Raw genomic sequence first — 16,403 nt, 5'->3', positions numbered from 1 at the left:
TAATTCATAGATATTACTACACACCAACTAGATTACAGAAAATGGGAATTGCAGAGAGTAATACATGTTGGAAGTGTAAAGAAGAAGTTGGCACGTATGTCCATATGATTTGGGAATGTCGCATGGTGTATCCTTTCTGGTGTACAATTCTTGATTACCTGTCAAAATGGTTGGGATTTACCATACCCCCACTACCACTGCTCTGTCTTTTAGGAGACAGGACAGTGGTCCCTGGGTTAAATAAAAAAGCTTTTGTAATAGTAAAGGTTGGACTGGTCACAGCAGCCAGAATCCTGCTGCGGAACTGGAAAACCCCAAGAACTCCTGTTTTTAAAGAGTGGAACGAGGAGATGATCAAAATCACATCGTATGAGTACATGCTGGGAAGAGTGAATGGTATGGGAAAGATGAAAGAGATATGGGATAGTTTTCTAACATATATGACACTTATTTGAAGATGTGAAGAGGTTCCTACTTTTATTTCCTTTGTATTTTTATTTTTGTATTATCTTGGACTGACTGTATATATATTTGTACCTGTTGTTGTGCTGCACTGTACCACCCATTACCACTTTTTGTATTAAGAAGAAAAAATAAAAAACATTTGAATTATAAAAAAGAAATGCGGGTCCGTGGCCAAATAAATATCAGTTTGGGGGTCCTTCACATGAAAAGGTTTGAGAACCACTGACATAGTAGTCTCTCAAGAACAGACTAACTGAGCTCCTGTTATGTGAAAAGGACCTTTTCTTTGACGATGGCTAGCCAGATTGCTGACATAGAAACATAGGTTTTTCAAAAAGGATTCAAAAGACACTTATAGAATGGAATTTTCACGACTTTTCAAAAATTCCACCAAGCTCGCAGCGCTGTGAGCTTGTATATCTGCTATTTTTCAATAGTTAAAGCATAAAATAATGATACACAATAATGTGTACCCGTTCTAAATGGGTTAAAAAAATTAATTAAAAAAATATATATTAAAAGAATTTCATACATTTTCAAACAAGACAAGCCATTCATAACATAAAAAAACAAAACTTCAAAGAAGCAACGTGGTGTGAGCTTGTAGAATGTAGATGTTCTATTTTTATTTCCTGAGGAGAAATCAAATTTCTCTTTTGGGTCTCAAGCTAAAAAGGTTTGGGAACCGAACCACTGTCCTACACTGGAATACTGTGCCAAACATTCCAGAGAGAGAGAGAGAGAGAGAGAGTGAGAGAGAGAGAGAATTACAGGGCTAGAGGGATGGAGAGATATAAAAGGACAGACGTGATGAGGTGGTGGTTTAGAAAGAGAGAGAGAGAGAGAGAGGAACAGAGAAGGGGAGTTTGAACGCCACGGAGAGAGGTCAGAAATGAGGGCTATTGTTCCCTGAACTTGCTCCTAAGGCCCCCGCCATAACCCCCTGTACACACACACACACACACACACACACACACACACACACACACACACACACACACACACACACACACACACACACACACACACACACACACACACACACACACACACACACACACACACACACACACACACACACACACACACACACACACACACACACACACACACAGTGTAAAAGCCCGCAGGGGATTCCTGGAATACTGACCAATCTGCCAGAGCAGACCATGGGCTGTGTCTAATGAACCTACACACACATGCATAGACAACTGCACGCACGCACGCACGCACGCACGCACGCACGCACGCACGCACGCACGCACGCACGCACACACACTCTATCTCTCTCTCTTTCTCTCTCTCTCTCTCTCTCTCTCTCTCTCTCTCTCGTATAAACACTCACTCAGTGAGCAGAGGTTGAATGATTGCGACTTCACAAACATGAATGCAAAATATGCCTAATATGTCTGCTTCCATCAGAGATACAATGGAACACATTAAATGGAGTAGATTCAACCATTTACACAATCTCACATTTACAGACAGGGGGAAAACCTTCAAGGACCCCTGGCTGTCCACGGTCAGACACCACTTTGACCGCCCCTGGCTCAACACACTGCTTTGACAACAAATTATTCATTCACTCGCAACCCATAAAAAACATATTTTCTAAATCCTGAATCGTTTCCACCCAGCTTTAGCCCGTTGGCTGAATGTCGATGTCACCAGACACATCCAGACCCCACTTTGAGAAACACTGGGCGAGGACAGGGTTTCTCAACCTTTTCTGGCCGTGACCCCCCAAATTATCATGTTTTAACTGGGGATCCCCCACCCTGACGAGCACTAAGAGTTGAGCCATTACATTTTGTATAACATGGTTCTTTTGCGAAAATAGCTGATCTACATGCTCACAACGCCTCGCAACACAAGGCAATTTCACAATTTCGACCTCTAATATATGACAATTTGGCCAATGTATAATTCGTCATCTTAGAGGTCCTTAAATTGTCACTATAGAAATGTGCAGATACCCTCTATATACACTTAAACTTCATGTTGGTTTGTTTACTGTTGAGTGAGAAACATTAAAGGAGTAGTTCACCCCCAAAATTACTTTTTCTCTTTTGATTACTCATGCGGGTTAGGGTTAGGGTTAGGGTTACACACACACACACACACACAGAGAGAGAGAGACACACACGCACGCACGCACACAATTTAATGCCCTGAGTCAAGCGTCAAGCTCTGACCTGCAAATGACCTTTCCCACATCCAGTCAAGCAGCAGCAGCAAATTCACCAGCTTAGTGCTAGCAGACTCACTTGGCGGGAACACGGCGTGTGTGTGTGTGTGTGTGTGTGTGTGTGTGTGTGTGTGTGTGTGTGTGTGTGTGTGTGTGTGTGTGTGTGAGAGAGAGAGAGAGAGAGAGAGAGAGAGAGAGAGAGAGAGAGAGAGAGAGGGAATCTGAGATGGCAGACACTGCTGCCCTATCTACACACTGACCCCTGGATGCCCCTTTCACAGCTAGCCAACGCGCTCACTCTCTCTGCTCTTTCTCACACTCACAAAAATATGCACGCACGCACGCACGCACACACACACGCACACAAGCAAATATAACATCTTATCCTATTCTCACCAGGTCAGGTTCAAATTGGGCTAAAATCGTGTAGTGCCAACAGGCCTTATCCTTCTACCCATGTCTCAAATATGCTCTCTTGCGTGCATGCACAGCAGAGCGCACACACGCACACACACACACACACGCACACAAATGTATAAATGTGAAAATGTGTGGCATACGTGTGTCACATGGGGGCTGACATCAGAGAACCATATTGTCACTGTCGGGCAGAAACCTCATATCTCCAAGTTTCAAATGTGTGCGTTTTTTTCCGCGAAGTTAGACCTACTTCATCATAGAAGACTAGTCGCGCAAAACTAGTGAAAATAGACGATCGACAAGTACACAACGCCTCACATCGCGAGGTGTTGTGTGCTTGCCTTTCGGCTATTTTCACTCTTTTAAATTATTTAAAAAAAAGGTTTCCACCCAACGAAGACGATATATGGCGTACAATACTCAACGCTCCACAGATCCAATCAGAGCACAGTTCATGGAGGTCTTCCAGGGTCAAAGCGTGTACCTGGTGGCTTCCTGCTCCAGGCGGGACACGTTGGGCACGTAGAACATCACGCCGAAGAAGAGCAGCGGCTCGTTGCCAAACTTGTCCAGCTGTTTCTTCAGGGGCTTCTCCAGCTCCACCCAGCGCTGGGCCGGGGTCTGGGTCTTCCCCTGGAACCACAGGCCGAAGTAGTGGGTCTGGTGGAGGGACGACAGGGGGCGAGAGAAGAAGGGAATGGAGTTATTAAAGAGGTGGTGTTGCAGTAGTGTTTTACTTTTTCTGTTTTGTATGTGTCTATGGAGTTAACATTGCTCGGTTCTCAACCTGTGGGTCAGGAGGACCCCCACGGGGGGGTTCACAAATTATTATTATTATTATTATTTTATTTTTTTTTGGGGGGGGGGGGGGGTCCCCAGATGATTAGCTCAAGCTCACAACAATACTGTAGAACCGTTACAAAATGTAATGCCTCAACTTTTAGTGCTCGTCAGGGTGGGGACGTCCCCAGTTAAAATATGATTATTTTGGGGGTTTTAGTCTGAAAAGGTTGAGAACCACTGCTCTAATAGATCCCCAGGTGTGGTTATAATATGTAAATATGTCTTCCCTGTGTATTTTTGGTTACTTCCTGAAAGCTGAAAGCCTCTGAGGCCCAATTGAAATACATTGCTTTAATGACATCATAAAATCCTCCCCTCCCCTTTTTACCATGCAATAACACAGTGGGTGTGGCTAACTTCAGCTGGGTCCACCACCCACCAGAGAACCAGGTATACTTAAACCAGTAAGACTCCCTAATCGGGAGATAAGCGACCGTTGGTCGCTTATCTCCACAAATAGGCCAAAAGTTTGTTTTACCAATTATTACACTCTATGTGAACATTTACATCAACAAATCCCAAGTACTATGCAGAACGACCCATTTCAAGTTTTTAATGTACAACAATATTTAGAAAATAGGTCTACAAGCTGACAGTCCTCGTCCCTTATATTCCCATAGGTTATATGGAGATCTCAGTGTTTGTCAGTCCTTGTTCATTTATGCCCATATATGGACATCTCTATATCTACTGTAACAGTCCTTGTCCCTTTATGCCCATATATGGAGATCTCTTAACTGTAAGTCCTTGTCCCTTTTATGCCCATATATGGATATTCCTGATGTCATCAGTATATGAACATATATGGGCTTTCTGATATGCCCATATATGGAGATCTCTTAACTGTAAGCCCTTGTCCCTTTTATGCCCATATATGGATATCCCTGATGTCATCCGTATATGCCCATATATGGGCTTTCTAATATGCCCATATATGGAGATCTCTGTATCTCCATATATGGGTATAAAAGGATACTTCAGGTCTGACATCAGGTTTGTTTATATTGGGTTGCTAGGTTTGACATCACAAACTCTATGGGCCATCTGACCTAGAAATCTATATTTGGGCATAGATGACTCATCGTGACCTCATCATGATTTCAATCGCTATAAAAGGACTCTCAGTGACATACACTCTCCACAGATAAAGCAGTCAACCAGCCTACCAGTCAACCCATTCTTTGATTACTTTGTACAACTAGATTAACTTTTCAATGGCATCCCCACTGGAATTGACCGAAATGTACGACAGACAAGTCTGACCTCACCAGCCCATACTTGGGCATGGACAACTTATATCTCCATATACGGAGATGGCCATATATGGAGATACGATGACATCACAGAGTCCACAGCTGATGATGTGGCGTGATGTCATACAATACACAAACAAGCCCTATATAAAGGGGCAATTCTCACCAGGGAAGAGAGCATTCCCCACTAGCTGAGTATCTTAAGATGGTTGGATGTGATGATAAGCTATAAGCTTAGTTGATCCTGGCGATAAGTCGAGGAATGCTCTCTTCCCTGGTGAGAATTGCCCCTTTATATAGGGCTTGTTTGTGTATTGTATGACATCACGCCACATCATCAGCTGTGGACTCTGTGATGTCAGAGTGATGTCAGACTGATGCGGAGTGATGTCAGACTCACACGTCGACCGCACGTGTGACGTGCGGTCGACCGCACGTGTGACCGACGGACGGCCGGTGGAGGTTTTCATAGTAAACTGCTCCCTGACGGTCGCAACTAAACTGCGACCTTACGGTCGCAATGAACAGGTGGGTGTGGCCACATAAAACATAATTTTAACACTTTCTGTTCACTTTTTTTGGAGAAAGAAAAGCTGTGTTGTAAGCTTGTAGATCTGTCCATTTTGAGTGATGATGTTTTCGTCTGATTCTTCCGGTTGACTTTTATTATCTTTTATGGGGCGTGGAACAATGCAAATTATCTCCACGGGAGTGCACCTCTGACGTTCAAACAAAAATTAGATACACTTGTGACCCGCACAAATCATGGCTCTGCACCCCCTAAGTCCCCTTTCATGAATCGCATCAGAACTGACTTAGCCCAATATACCATAATTTACGTCCGGGATATACAAGTTATTTACAACTAAGTTAGTGAATGAGGCCCATGTCCTTAGTCTTTGTCAATATTTCATGCATGAGACTAGTAATTTGGGTGGTTATGAAATCTTCCAATATTTTCCTTCAAAATTTACGAACGCACCGAGGCATTGAGAGCTAATAGATCGTCTATTTTCACTACTTTTTGGACCAGTTTGAATCTCGCTACTGATTACGCCCTATTACAATAAAATACTGAAGCTAACACTAAAACTAATACAACTTAAACTAAAACTATGCCTTTTCTAAAACGAAACTAGCAAACCTGATTTAAAAACAAATTAAAACAAGTTGAAAACAAAAGGTTAAAATGAAATACTTAAACATAAACTAATAAAAAATGCAAAACTATAATGACCTTGGGAATGGAGTGGTTAGGAAAAAAAAGGGATAGGGTTAGGGGAGGCAGGAGAGGAGGAAATGAAAGCGGAGGAAGGGAGGATGAAGAGACAAAGAAGAGCGATACATATGGTGAGAGATAGAGAAGAAGGAATGAGTGGGAGAAAGAGAGAGAGGCGAGAGGGATTGAGCAGGAAAGGGAGAGGCTAAGAATGATTACGGAGGAAATGATGAGACAAGAAAAGACAGAGCAAAGGAGAGACAAAGACAAACGAGCAGAGGAGAGGAGAGGAGAGATCAGAGGAGAGATTAGGATACCAGACGAAACACAAATCTGATCAAATGTCTGACAGCAGCTGGGGAACTTTATTAAGACAAGAACTACACCAGACAAAATACCACAGAAATTACCCACAGGGTAAAGAAGTGTCGTTTTATCTCATCTGCATCAAGACATCAACTCATTCTGACCTTGTGTTCGTAGCTCAGCAGCAGCGCTGTACGAAATGTGTGCTTTAAAGCCCCTTTTCGACTGCAGCTTTAGCACCACACCACACCACACTACACCACACCGAACCACATAAAAATATCTACATTTTCCATTACACAAAAGTAAGAACACCAGTAAGAAACAAATTGACCCTTTTATAATACACTATAATGGATTACAACTGTGATTATAATACACTATAATAGATTATAATAGTGGTTATAACACAATAGAATCTATTATCATGTATTACAACTATATCCTGGTGGTCTAAATGAAAAGTCAGTGAGTGATCAGTCATTATGAAGTGTTTGCCCCTGTTTGGCCTAGCTCAGACCTACTCTAGATTGGATACTTTTTAGTACCACGTTTAGTACCACTTTCACACCACCCTACCCAGGTCCTTGTAGTGGAAAACCTGTCACAAGTGGGCGGTGTGGTGTGGAGTGGTGTGGTGTTGGGCCAGTGGAAAAGGGGCTTAAGTGAATGACTCCTCTCATTGACAGTCACCCGTTCAAAAACCTCATCTGACTCACTGAAACTAAAACTCTTAATCTGCTGTATTTATGGTCACACTTTGGGTTAAATGTGGTCTGAGGTGAGTATATGCAGGCAGGTGATTCAGGGCAGTGGTTCTCAACCTGTGGGTCCATTATTTTGGGGGGTCCCCAGATGATTAAAGGAGTAGTTCACCCCCAAAATGACTTTTTTTCTATTGATTAGTCACGCCATGGAAACTAGAGTTCAATACATTTTTTTGTTTTTTGTCACATTCCTAAAGGCCACTTTTAACCGCACAGATTCGGCGACGATTCGGCGGCGGAAAGCGTCTGTTGCCGAACGGGAGCTCATCGTCAGGTTTTCGGCAGCGGGTCGGGAACCTTATCGACCGAAAACTGGAAAACTGGACTTGCTCAGTTTTGTTCAGTCGCCCCTCGCCGTCGGTAAGATTGAGGGAGTTGTATAATAGTTTACTACTGCTCCAAAACCAAGCCAAAACAAGCCAGAGACATTTTCCCGTCGCATATTTTTACTAAATACCATATTCTCAATCTCAACTCTCAATTCCTATTCCAATCGGATCCAAAGCAAAGCTAGTAGTAGGCTAGTAATAGTCCATCAAGTGCCCGTGTTGTTGTTTTCTTTTTTTTTCCTCCTCTGCACGGAGAACAGAGCTGCCTCCGGCCGGGTTAGGGTTGCCAGATTCTGTGAGTGAAATACGCGACCAGGTCTATGAAAATAAGCCCAAAAGCGCGACCAGTTTCACCTCTGAACTCTATTACATTAGTTATTTTATAAAATAATGTTGAAAGCAAGGCCAAATAAGCAACTACACTTCAGAAACAAGCCCAAACAAAAGCAACCCACATCTAGCAACATTATAGGAAAACAGGATCAACGTTGCTTATAAGGAGCAGACCTGGCACCACTGCCATACAGTAACTACAGTCGGCGTCGTCTGAAAAAAATAAAATAAAAAATAAGTGCTTAGTTTTTTGCAGTTCTTTGCAGTCTGTGTACAGTCAGAAGGAGTCTCCTGTAGGCTGTTTGGTGTGTAGACACCTTAAGGGGCCTCACAGATGAGAGGCCGATGTTGGGTCAGATCAGATCTCGTGCCCGGGGTTTATTGGTGTTCATTTCAAACGACAGCGATCCTCTGTCTTGCGACCGGGCCCGGTATATCCCGCTGTGCCAAGTGAAATATCTCAGACCATTACAAATGAGACCGACGTCTCGCGATTCTAGCCACCCACGATCTCGGGGGGGGGGTGGTGCCATGAGAGACGTGACTAGATGAAGATTCCGCCCCCTCAAGAGGGATAAAATCAAGAGTGTTTTTCTCTCTCTCTCTTCACGTCAGTTTAATTGCCATTTGTTTAATGTTTTGACAATGAGGGTGTTCCAGGTGATCCCCAGCTTAATGATGGAGACCAAATGGTAACCAAAAGGACTATTATATACTAAAGGGAATCTTTCTCCAAAATAATCAATTAGGCCTACCGCATGCCAGCAAAGTCAACGAGCCAACGACCCAATTAGCGCAGCTGCGGTGTTCTGACTCGCTATGCTCCAAAATCCATTTTATTACCTAATTAAATATTAAAACAGCGAAATTAAACAAATATATTCGCTATAGTCTATAACAAAGAGTCTCTCTCTCTCTCTCTCTCTCTGTCTGTGCCATATTTGTAGCTAATAATGCAGTATTGATACTTTTACTTAAGTAAAGAATGGGAGTATACTTTTTCCATCACTGCGCAAATTAGACTACAGAGGCGCACATGGGTATGGTATAACGTACCTTGATTACAGGAGAAAATAATAAAATGTACTTCTTAAAATGAATTCATCATGCTTGTGCTTGTTGCTAAAAAGTAGGTATTGGCAACATGACTAGTGTATGTGTATCGCATGCATGCCCTCACACGTGCAAGACAACAGCCATGTTACCATACCTTAGCATTTGCAGAACTGACGCTGCTGGCAGCCGGAGGAGGAGGACATTATGAGCGAGTGTGCAGGCCTATTCGTGGACTCTTTTTATTCTGACTTTGGTTGGTGTTATTACTGTTATGTTGATATGATTGATCTGAACCAAGCTGGACCCAGTGGATTATGTAGTCTACAAGGAAGCACGTTGGCTGTCTCACCCTGTCTGTCTGTCACAGCAATGGATTAATTGGTAGAAGTTGGTGTTACATTCTTCTTTCGTGTATCATCGTCCTTTGCACACAAGTGATAACTGCGCCATCATGACAAAACATTATAAAAACAAAGGTAGGTTGGTAGTCTTCTAGGTAGGCTACTGTGCGCACACTGGCCGCTGCTCACTTTATAGATATTATAATTATATATTCAGTTATGTTTTTGGCAAGCGAGACGCGAGATGTGATGCGCATCCAGCAAGACACGGCTGAGAGTGCCGCATCTCCAATATCATTGATTGACCAGTGTCCACTCCTAAAAAGCATCAACCAGCATTTTAACGGCAACCAGCCAGACATTAAACAGACATGAGCTTAATCAGCTAAAGCAATTATGAATGTCCAAACCTCGCCGTTGTGGGCGTGCAGTCGCAGAAAAAAAAAAAGTTTAACCTCTCGCTTTTTTTTTTTACTGTCCCACCAACATCCAAGCATATAGAATAGGGACAGGCCTAGGTTATAGGTTATAATAAGATATTATATATAGGGTGTCTGTCTGTCAAGTTGCACAAGGTCAATTTAGAGCCCTTATAATACACGGATAGAACAGCACTGCCCTAGCCAAATCTGCCAAAAAAAGACACTGCCTTGTTGCCAAATGACTGCGCAGAAGAAGAAAAAAGAAGAAAGAACGCTATAGGCTATAACGTTTTTGAACAAGTGATTACAACAAGGGAGAGAGTAGGCTAAAGTAAAAAGTAAGTAGGCTAATAATAATAATAAAAGTGTAGGCTGTGACAGAATAGCCTAAAAAAGGGAGGAGCTGGCTTCATATAATCTGATGCAATCCCGTGAGCTCATTCAGACGACAATAATTGTAAAGGATTCCTACCCGATGACCCGAAAATATCAAGCTTTTTTGATATTATCGTGAGTGCTCCCGACGAGTCCCGAGGTCATAAAAAAGCTAATTAACATAATCCGATCGTGTCGGGGTACTGTTCAAGCCCAAGACCGATTCCGGGGCCGACCAAACGATTTTCCCGGGGGGTCCTCCCGAAATCTGGTCGGGGATCCTCGGCCCCGGGATCGGCTCAATGTGAACGGGCCTTAAGACAAACATGTGATAACAATAAATTTACCCCCATTCATTCCGGATGGTGACCCGTTTCGAAACGGGTCACCATCCGGAATCAATGGGGGTAAATTTACTCGAATCAAATTTTTGTCTTAGGAATGTGACAAAAACCAAAAAATATTATTTAACTCTACTCTCCATGGCATGACTAATCAATAGAAAAAAAGTCATTTTGGGGGTGAACTACTCCTTTAACTTAATGTGCAACATTGTTTTCTCTCTCTCAACAGTAAACAAACCGACATAAGGTTTAAGTGTATAGAGGGTATCTGCACATTTCTAAAGTGACAATTTAAGGACTTTTTAATGCCTCTAAAATGACAAATTAAACATCAGCCAAACTGTCAAATATTAGAGGCAGACATTGTGAAAATAGCTGATCTACATGCTCACAACACCTCGCAACGCGAGGTGTTGTGAGCATGTAGATCTGCTATTTTCACAATAGAACCGTGTTATAATAAATGTAATGCCTCCACTCTTAGCGCTCGTAGGGAGGGGGGGTCCCCAGTTAAAATATGATTATTTTGGGCGTGATGTAACTCACTGTTCCCACACATTTTTACCAATGAATTTCCAAAACTTTTCCAGAATATTTAACTAAATTTCCAGGACTAGATAACAATCATTCAGCGCAATAACGAGTCTCTTACTCCTATGTGCAATGCCCAAAGACAGGCAGTGTAGAGAAAAGTGTGCACGCTGCCAACGAAACGTGGCGTGCATGCGGATCGTGCACGACAGAAAATCGTGGCAGGGAACCCTCAAAGTCGATTTATGGTGGCAGTAATTGAGTTAACAAAATCAATAACCAAAAACAATCCTTAGACTATTTTTCCCAGGGCCTTCCAGGACCCTTGATGAATTCCTAAACTTTTCCAGTACTGGAAAAATATTTTTCTAATTTCAAAATATTTCCAGGAATGTCATGACCGTGGGAACCCAAATGGTCTTTGCTGCCCTGGGGTCTCCCCTTCACTATTCCAGCTTTCTAACTATTTAGGCTCACTTTTATTCATCAGGAAGTTTTGAAAACGTTGACAACTAAAACAAATCCTAAATATGTCCAAAATAGGGTCACCAGATTGAAAGTGGCTAAACTGTTCATCTGCCTATAAGGACATTATAAAGATATCCAGTGGTGTAAAGTAATGAAGTAGAAGTACTGTACTTAAGTACTGTACTTAAGTACAATTTATCGGATCCAAATATTGTACTTAAACTCCACTACATGTATTTGAACACTTTCTAGTTACTTTGTATATTTTGATTATTATCACAAAACATACATTAACCACTATACGTTTCAGCCATTTGAAAATAACCGATCTATAAGCTCTGCTATTTTCAAAAGAAGTATTCACATTTGAAAACTTGAAATGGGACATAGTGCGTACGAACTTTTACTTTTATATTTCAACTTTCACTCAAGTACATTTTGAATTCCGGACATTTACTTAACAAGAGTATTTCTACAATGCAGTATTGTTACTTTTACTAACCCATTCAGGCCTAGAATTATTGAACGCTTTAACCAGTGAAAAATAGCAGAAATACAAGCTCACACTGTGAGCTTGTAGATCTGCTATTTTTGAAAAAGTCGTGAAAATGTGTGCAAATCTTTGAATATATTATGTATTTTCAAAGCAAACGATTGTAACTCAAATGTTGCTTCTGGGTGGTCCCTGGAACTAAATATTTTGAGATGGGGGTCCGTGGCCAAATAAATATCATTTTGGGGGTCCTTCACATAAAAAGGTCTGAGCACCACTGACACAGTAGTCTCTCAAGAACAGACTAACTGAGGTCCAGTTGTGAAAAGGACCTTTTCTTTGACGATGGCCAGCCAGATTGCTGACATGGAAACATAGGTTTTTCAAAAAACCTTAGAAGGATTCAAAAGGCACTTATAGATCGGGTCAAAATTCTAATTTTCACGATTTTTCCAAAAATAGCAGATATACAAGCTCGCAGCGCGCTGTGAGCTTGTATATCTGCTATTTTTCAATAGTTAAAGCATTCAATATTTAAGTAAAGAAATGTGAGTACTTTTTCCACCACTGAAGATCTCACAAACCCCACATGTACACAGTACACAAACAGTCCGTGCACAGTGTGCACGTCACGGGGCAGACAGAGGCAGAAGCGGGGGTGTGTGTGGGCGCGCTCCCTATAATTTATCACTATCACTGACACCTGGCAAATATCACAACACACCGCGAGCATGGACAACTCCGCCGCCCCCTCTCTTATACTGTTTTACAACCTCTGGAGGGTGAAGACAAGCACTTGAACGAGCACACGTGTAAAACATGCAAATACACAGCCCAAACTGTCCAATGCCTCCCTTTGATCCTGTGCACAAGCTGGCCACACAAAGACAATACAGCGAAGGACGGTGCACTAAATGTGAGACACAAGAAAAGTGGCTTAAAGGGATAGTTCACCCCCAAAATAACTTGTTTTCTATCGATTACTCACCCCAAGGAGACCTGAATTCATGGATTTGTTTTGTATTTGTCGCATTCGTAAGACAGTAATTTGAGGAGACTGTTTGTGTCTCCATAGGGAACAAAGCAGGCTCTTACGTGTCTCCGTAGGGAACCACTGCTGGTCATCAATTTACTGGCTAAGGAATACGACAAGAAAATAATTCAAGTCTCCATGGGATGAGTAATCGATAGGAAAATAGTTTTTTTGGGGGGGTGAACTATTCCTTTAAAGTAGTCAGTAGGGGTGCAACAGTTAATTTAACTAATTGATTCATCGATTGTACAAAATAATCGATAATGCAATAAAATAATAATCAATCCCTATTTTTTGGTTTAAAAAGGTTGAAAGGTCAAAACATGCATCAAATCGTGGGGAGTCGGTCGGATGGGCAGATCTCCCAAATATCTTGCATTAATATTGGCTTAAGTGAGGACTTATGCTCATGTCACTATGACTCAGCCATAACCATATAAAGAGTTCCCAATGTAGCTACGCCCAAATATGGAGTGTTGTCTAATATCATGGTATCAGGCGCAAACAAATCACTCAGCTCCATATATGGGCACAAAACAGGGAATGCCCATATATATAGCCCTAGTAATACAGATGATATCAGCGATCTCCATATATGGGCATAAACAGGACAAGGACTGACAGATACAGAGATGCGGTTGTCCAGAGCCACAGATCCGACTGCTATGCCCATATATTATATGGTCATGTGTGTAGGAGCATTTTGCACCTGAAAATAGCAACCTTGTAGAACATGGGTTTTCAACGTGGGTGACGGGGCACCTTGGGGTGCCGTGACAGCAGTCCAGGGGTGCCGTGACATAAGTTGATAATATTTGGAAATTATTTGGACACTTGAAAAAATACTTGAAAAAATATTTAGTATCATAGTACAAAGTTATTTGTCAGTTCTATTGCTATTATCTCAACGTTTTCCTCGCAACATAATCACTAAAATATCGTCACTGTCGGGTAGAAACCTTGTATCTCAAAGTTTCAAATGTGTATGTCTTTTGGTAAAGCAAAGCCCTGCTTCACTATTCATATTTGCATTCCAAAAAGTGGATCATTCCTCAAACAGGAGAGCGCCATAAACAGATTGGAAGATGGGGGGGCCGGCAAAACACGCGGGGAGAATGTTGATGGGCGGGGGGAGGGGGGGGGGGGTCGCAGGGACAGTGGGAGAGGCGGATGAGCAGTATCTCTTTCTCCGCCTGTGAAAAGAGGACAGGGGGACGCCACGCTTCGTTAGAGACAGACAAGAGCCCTGCAGGGGACAGGGAGCAGAGGGCAACGGACACACACACCCGGTCTAGGGGGAGACGCGTGGCACTGGCTCACTAGCGTGCACATGCACACACACATGCACACACACACGCACACACACACGCACGCACACACGCACATGGCCTCCCAAACTTCTAAACACACGTGTGACATTGAGTATTTCCAATTTCCAATACTTTTACTTTTACTCCACTACATCTCGGATGCAAATGTTGTACTTTTACTTCGCTATTTGAAAACCTTAGTTACTAGTTACTTTGCAGGTATAAATTATAATATTATAAAACATAAATGAACCACTTGAGCACTATATTTGAAAAGGACATTTGAAAACAGACGATCTACAAGCTCACAACGCGTCACAATGCGTGTGTGTGTGTGTGTGTGTGTGTGTGTGTGTGTGTGTGTGTGTGTGTGTGTGTGTGCATAAGTGTGTGCGTGCGTGAATGGGTTCCTCTCACCTCCCGCAGCTCCAGCCTCTGTGCGACCGCCTCCAGACATTCCTGTCCCGTACTCTCCACCGACAGAGTGCACTCGATCACGTTGTTGTCCAGGAGACGAATCCGCGTCACAAAGTAGTTCTTGCTGAGGACGTTGTAGCGCCTCGTGCGGCGCAGCTTCAGCCGGAAAGGCATGGTTGGCTCGGCGGGCGGGATGGGGCGGGGTGGGGGTTCGCGGCCGGGTTTGCGGCTGGGTCAGAGGTCAAAAGTCACACGAGAGAGAAAGCAAGAGAGAGAGAAAGAGAGAGAGAGGGTGGGGGGCCGTGGGTGTTAGGACCAGGCTGCTGCCCTCCTCACCCTCACATGGCGCCAGCCGCTCCACCGGGTGGAGAAATGCACACCGGGGAGGCGCTGGCCCATTCCCCAAGATGTCTGGAGAGGAGGATGAAGGGCCCAGGAGGAAGGGAGGATCCAAGGATGCTGCAGGGAGACAGATGTGAGAGAGAGAGAGAGAGAGATTAGCTGATATGGCACAGCAACCTGTGGAGATGTAATGTCTACGATCCTGCAGTGATTGTTTCAGTGGTTTTCACAACAGTGGTCCAGGGACCACCAGTGGTCATTGAGGGGGTTTTACGGCTGCTTGCCACCCTTTTCTGCCCCGCTCTCCGTAGCCAATCTCAATGATGATGATCAAGGTCTGTCTGTAGTATCATCTCCAACATCAAAACAGTTTTGGGTCTGAGAGGCTAAATCTCATCAAATGTGGTCCGTGGCTCAAATGCCCAATAAATAATGGACTCTGATATTAAAAAAAGCTTGAAAGTCACTGATTTATTTGCACACTCTCAGAGTTACAAATGGATAGAAGTTCCTGCCCATCAAACCATCTTTCTGCAACACAGCAACATGGTGCTGTAAATCACCACAGGTCTCTTGTCTGAACTCCTCATGCCCCCTCCTCTGCAACAAAGTGTAAGAAAAAACTGAAACAAGAAAATGAACCCAAAGCTTGCAGAACCACCAGTACCAATGGCAACACTTACTTCTATTAATATTATTACTATTAACAATACTAGAATTTTAAGCATGGGCATTAAAGGCCAAGTAGCAGATAGCTACAAGACCCACCTGGATCTGATGCCGATCATAATGTTGTAGAGTCCACTGATTACTGAAATTTTGAACAAAACTGCTTATTATACTGAACTATTGTTCTCTGTCCGAGAATGTTTTGCCAGCAAAGTGAACCTGCTTTTTGTTATCCTCTGCACAACAGAAAAGTGAAGCTTTTGATCATGTTTCACACTCTGTCACTGAAGTGGATTCCTTAAAACTCGCGTCAGCGAGTCACACTGGCAATTTCCCAGAATTGCACTTTTCTAGTTATTACTTCATACTATTATCACCCACAAAATAAATCACACACAGTGTGAAGTGAGCGGTCTCTATTATGAGTTAACTTTCCAAAACGTCCCGCACATACAGTATGGACAGACATACATATAGAC

The 16,403-nt window shown here is 42.9% G+C and overlaps 1 protein-coding gene across 1 annotated transcript in view; it reads right to left on the bottom strand.

Moving 5' to 3' along the window:
- LOC308301287 (tyrosine-protein phosphatase non-receptor type 14-like) overlaps positions 1-15,087 on the bottom strand; it is a gene marked incomplete at its 5' end in the record, with an annotated part of 52,801 nt that extends 37,714 nt beyond the window's left edge. The window contains 2 exons of the mRNA XM_080745215.1: positions 3,558-3,733; positions 14,914-15,087. Of these exons, the coding sequence (XP_080601341.1) occupies positions 3,558-3,733; positions 14,914-15,087 (350 nt within the window). The remainder of the gene's footprint in view (positions 1-3,557; positions 3,734-14,913) is intronic.
- Between the last annotated feature and the right edge of the window lie 1,316 nt (positions 15,088-16,403).

This window comes from Nannobrachium achirus (genome assembly GCF_963921795.1).
Source record: "Nannobrachium achirus genome assembly, chromosome: 16".
In the NCBI taxonomy this organism is placed as follows: Eukaryota; Metazoa; Chordata; class Actinopteri; order Myctophiformes; family Myctophidae; genus Nannobrachium; species Nannobrachium achirus.
Note: the sequence above shows the minus strand (reverse complement) of the source record. Positions and strands in the feature narration are given on the sequence as shown.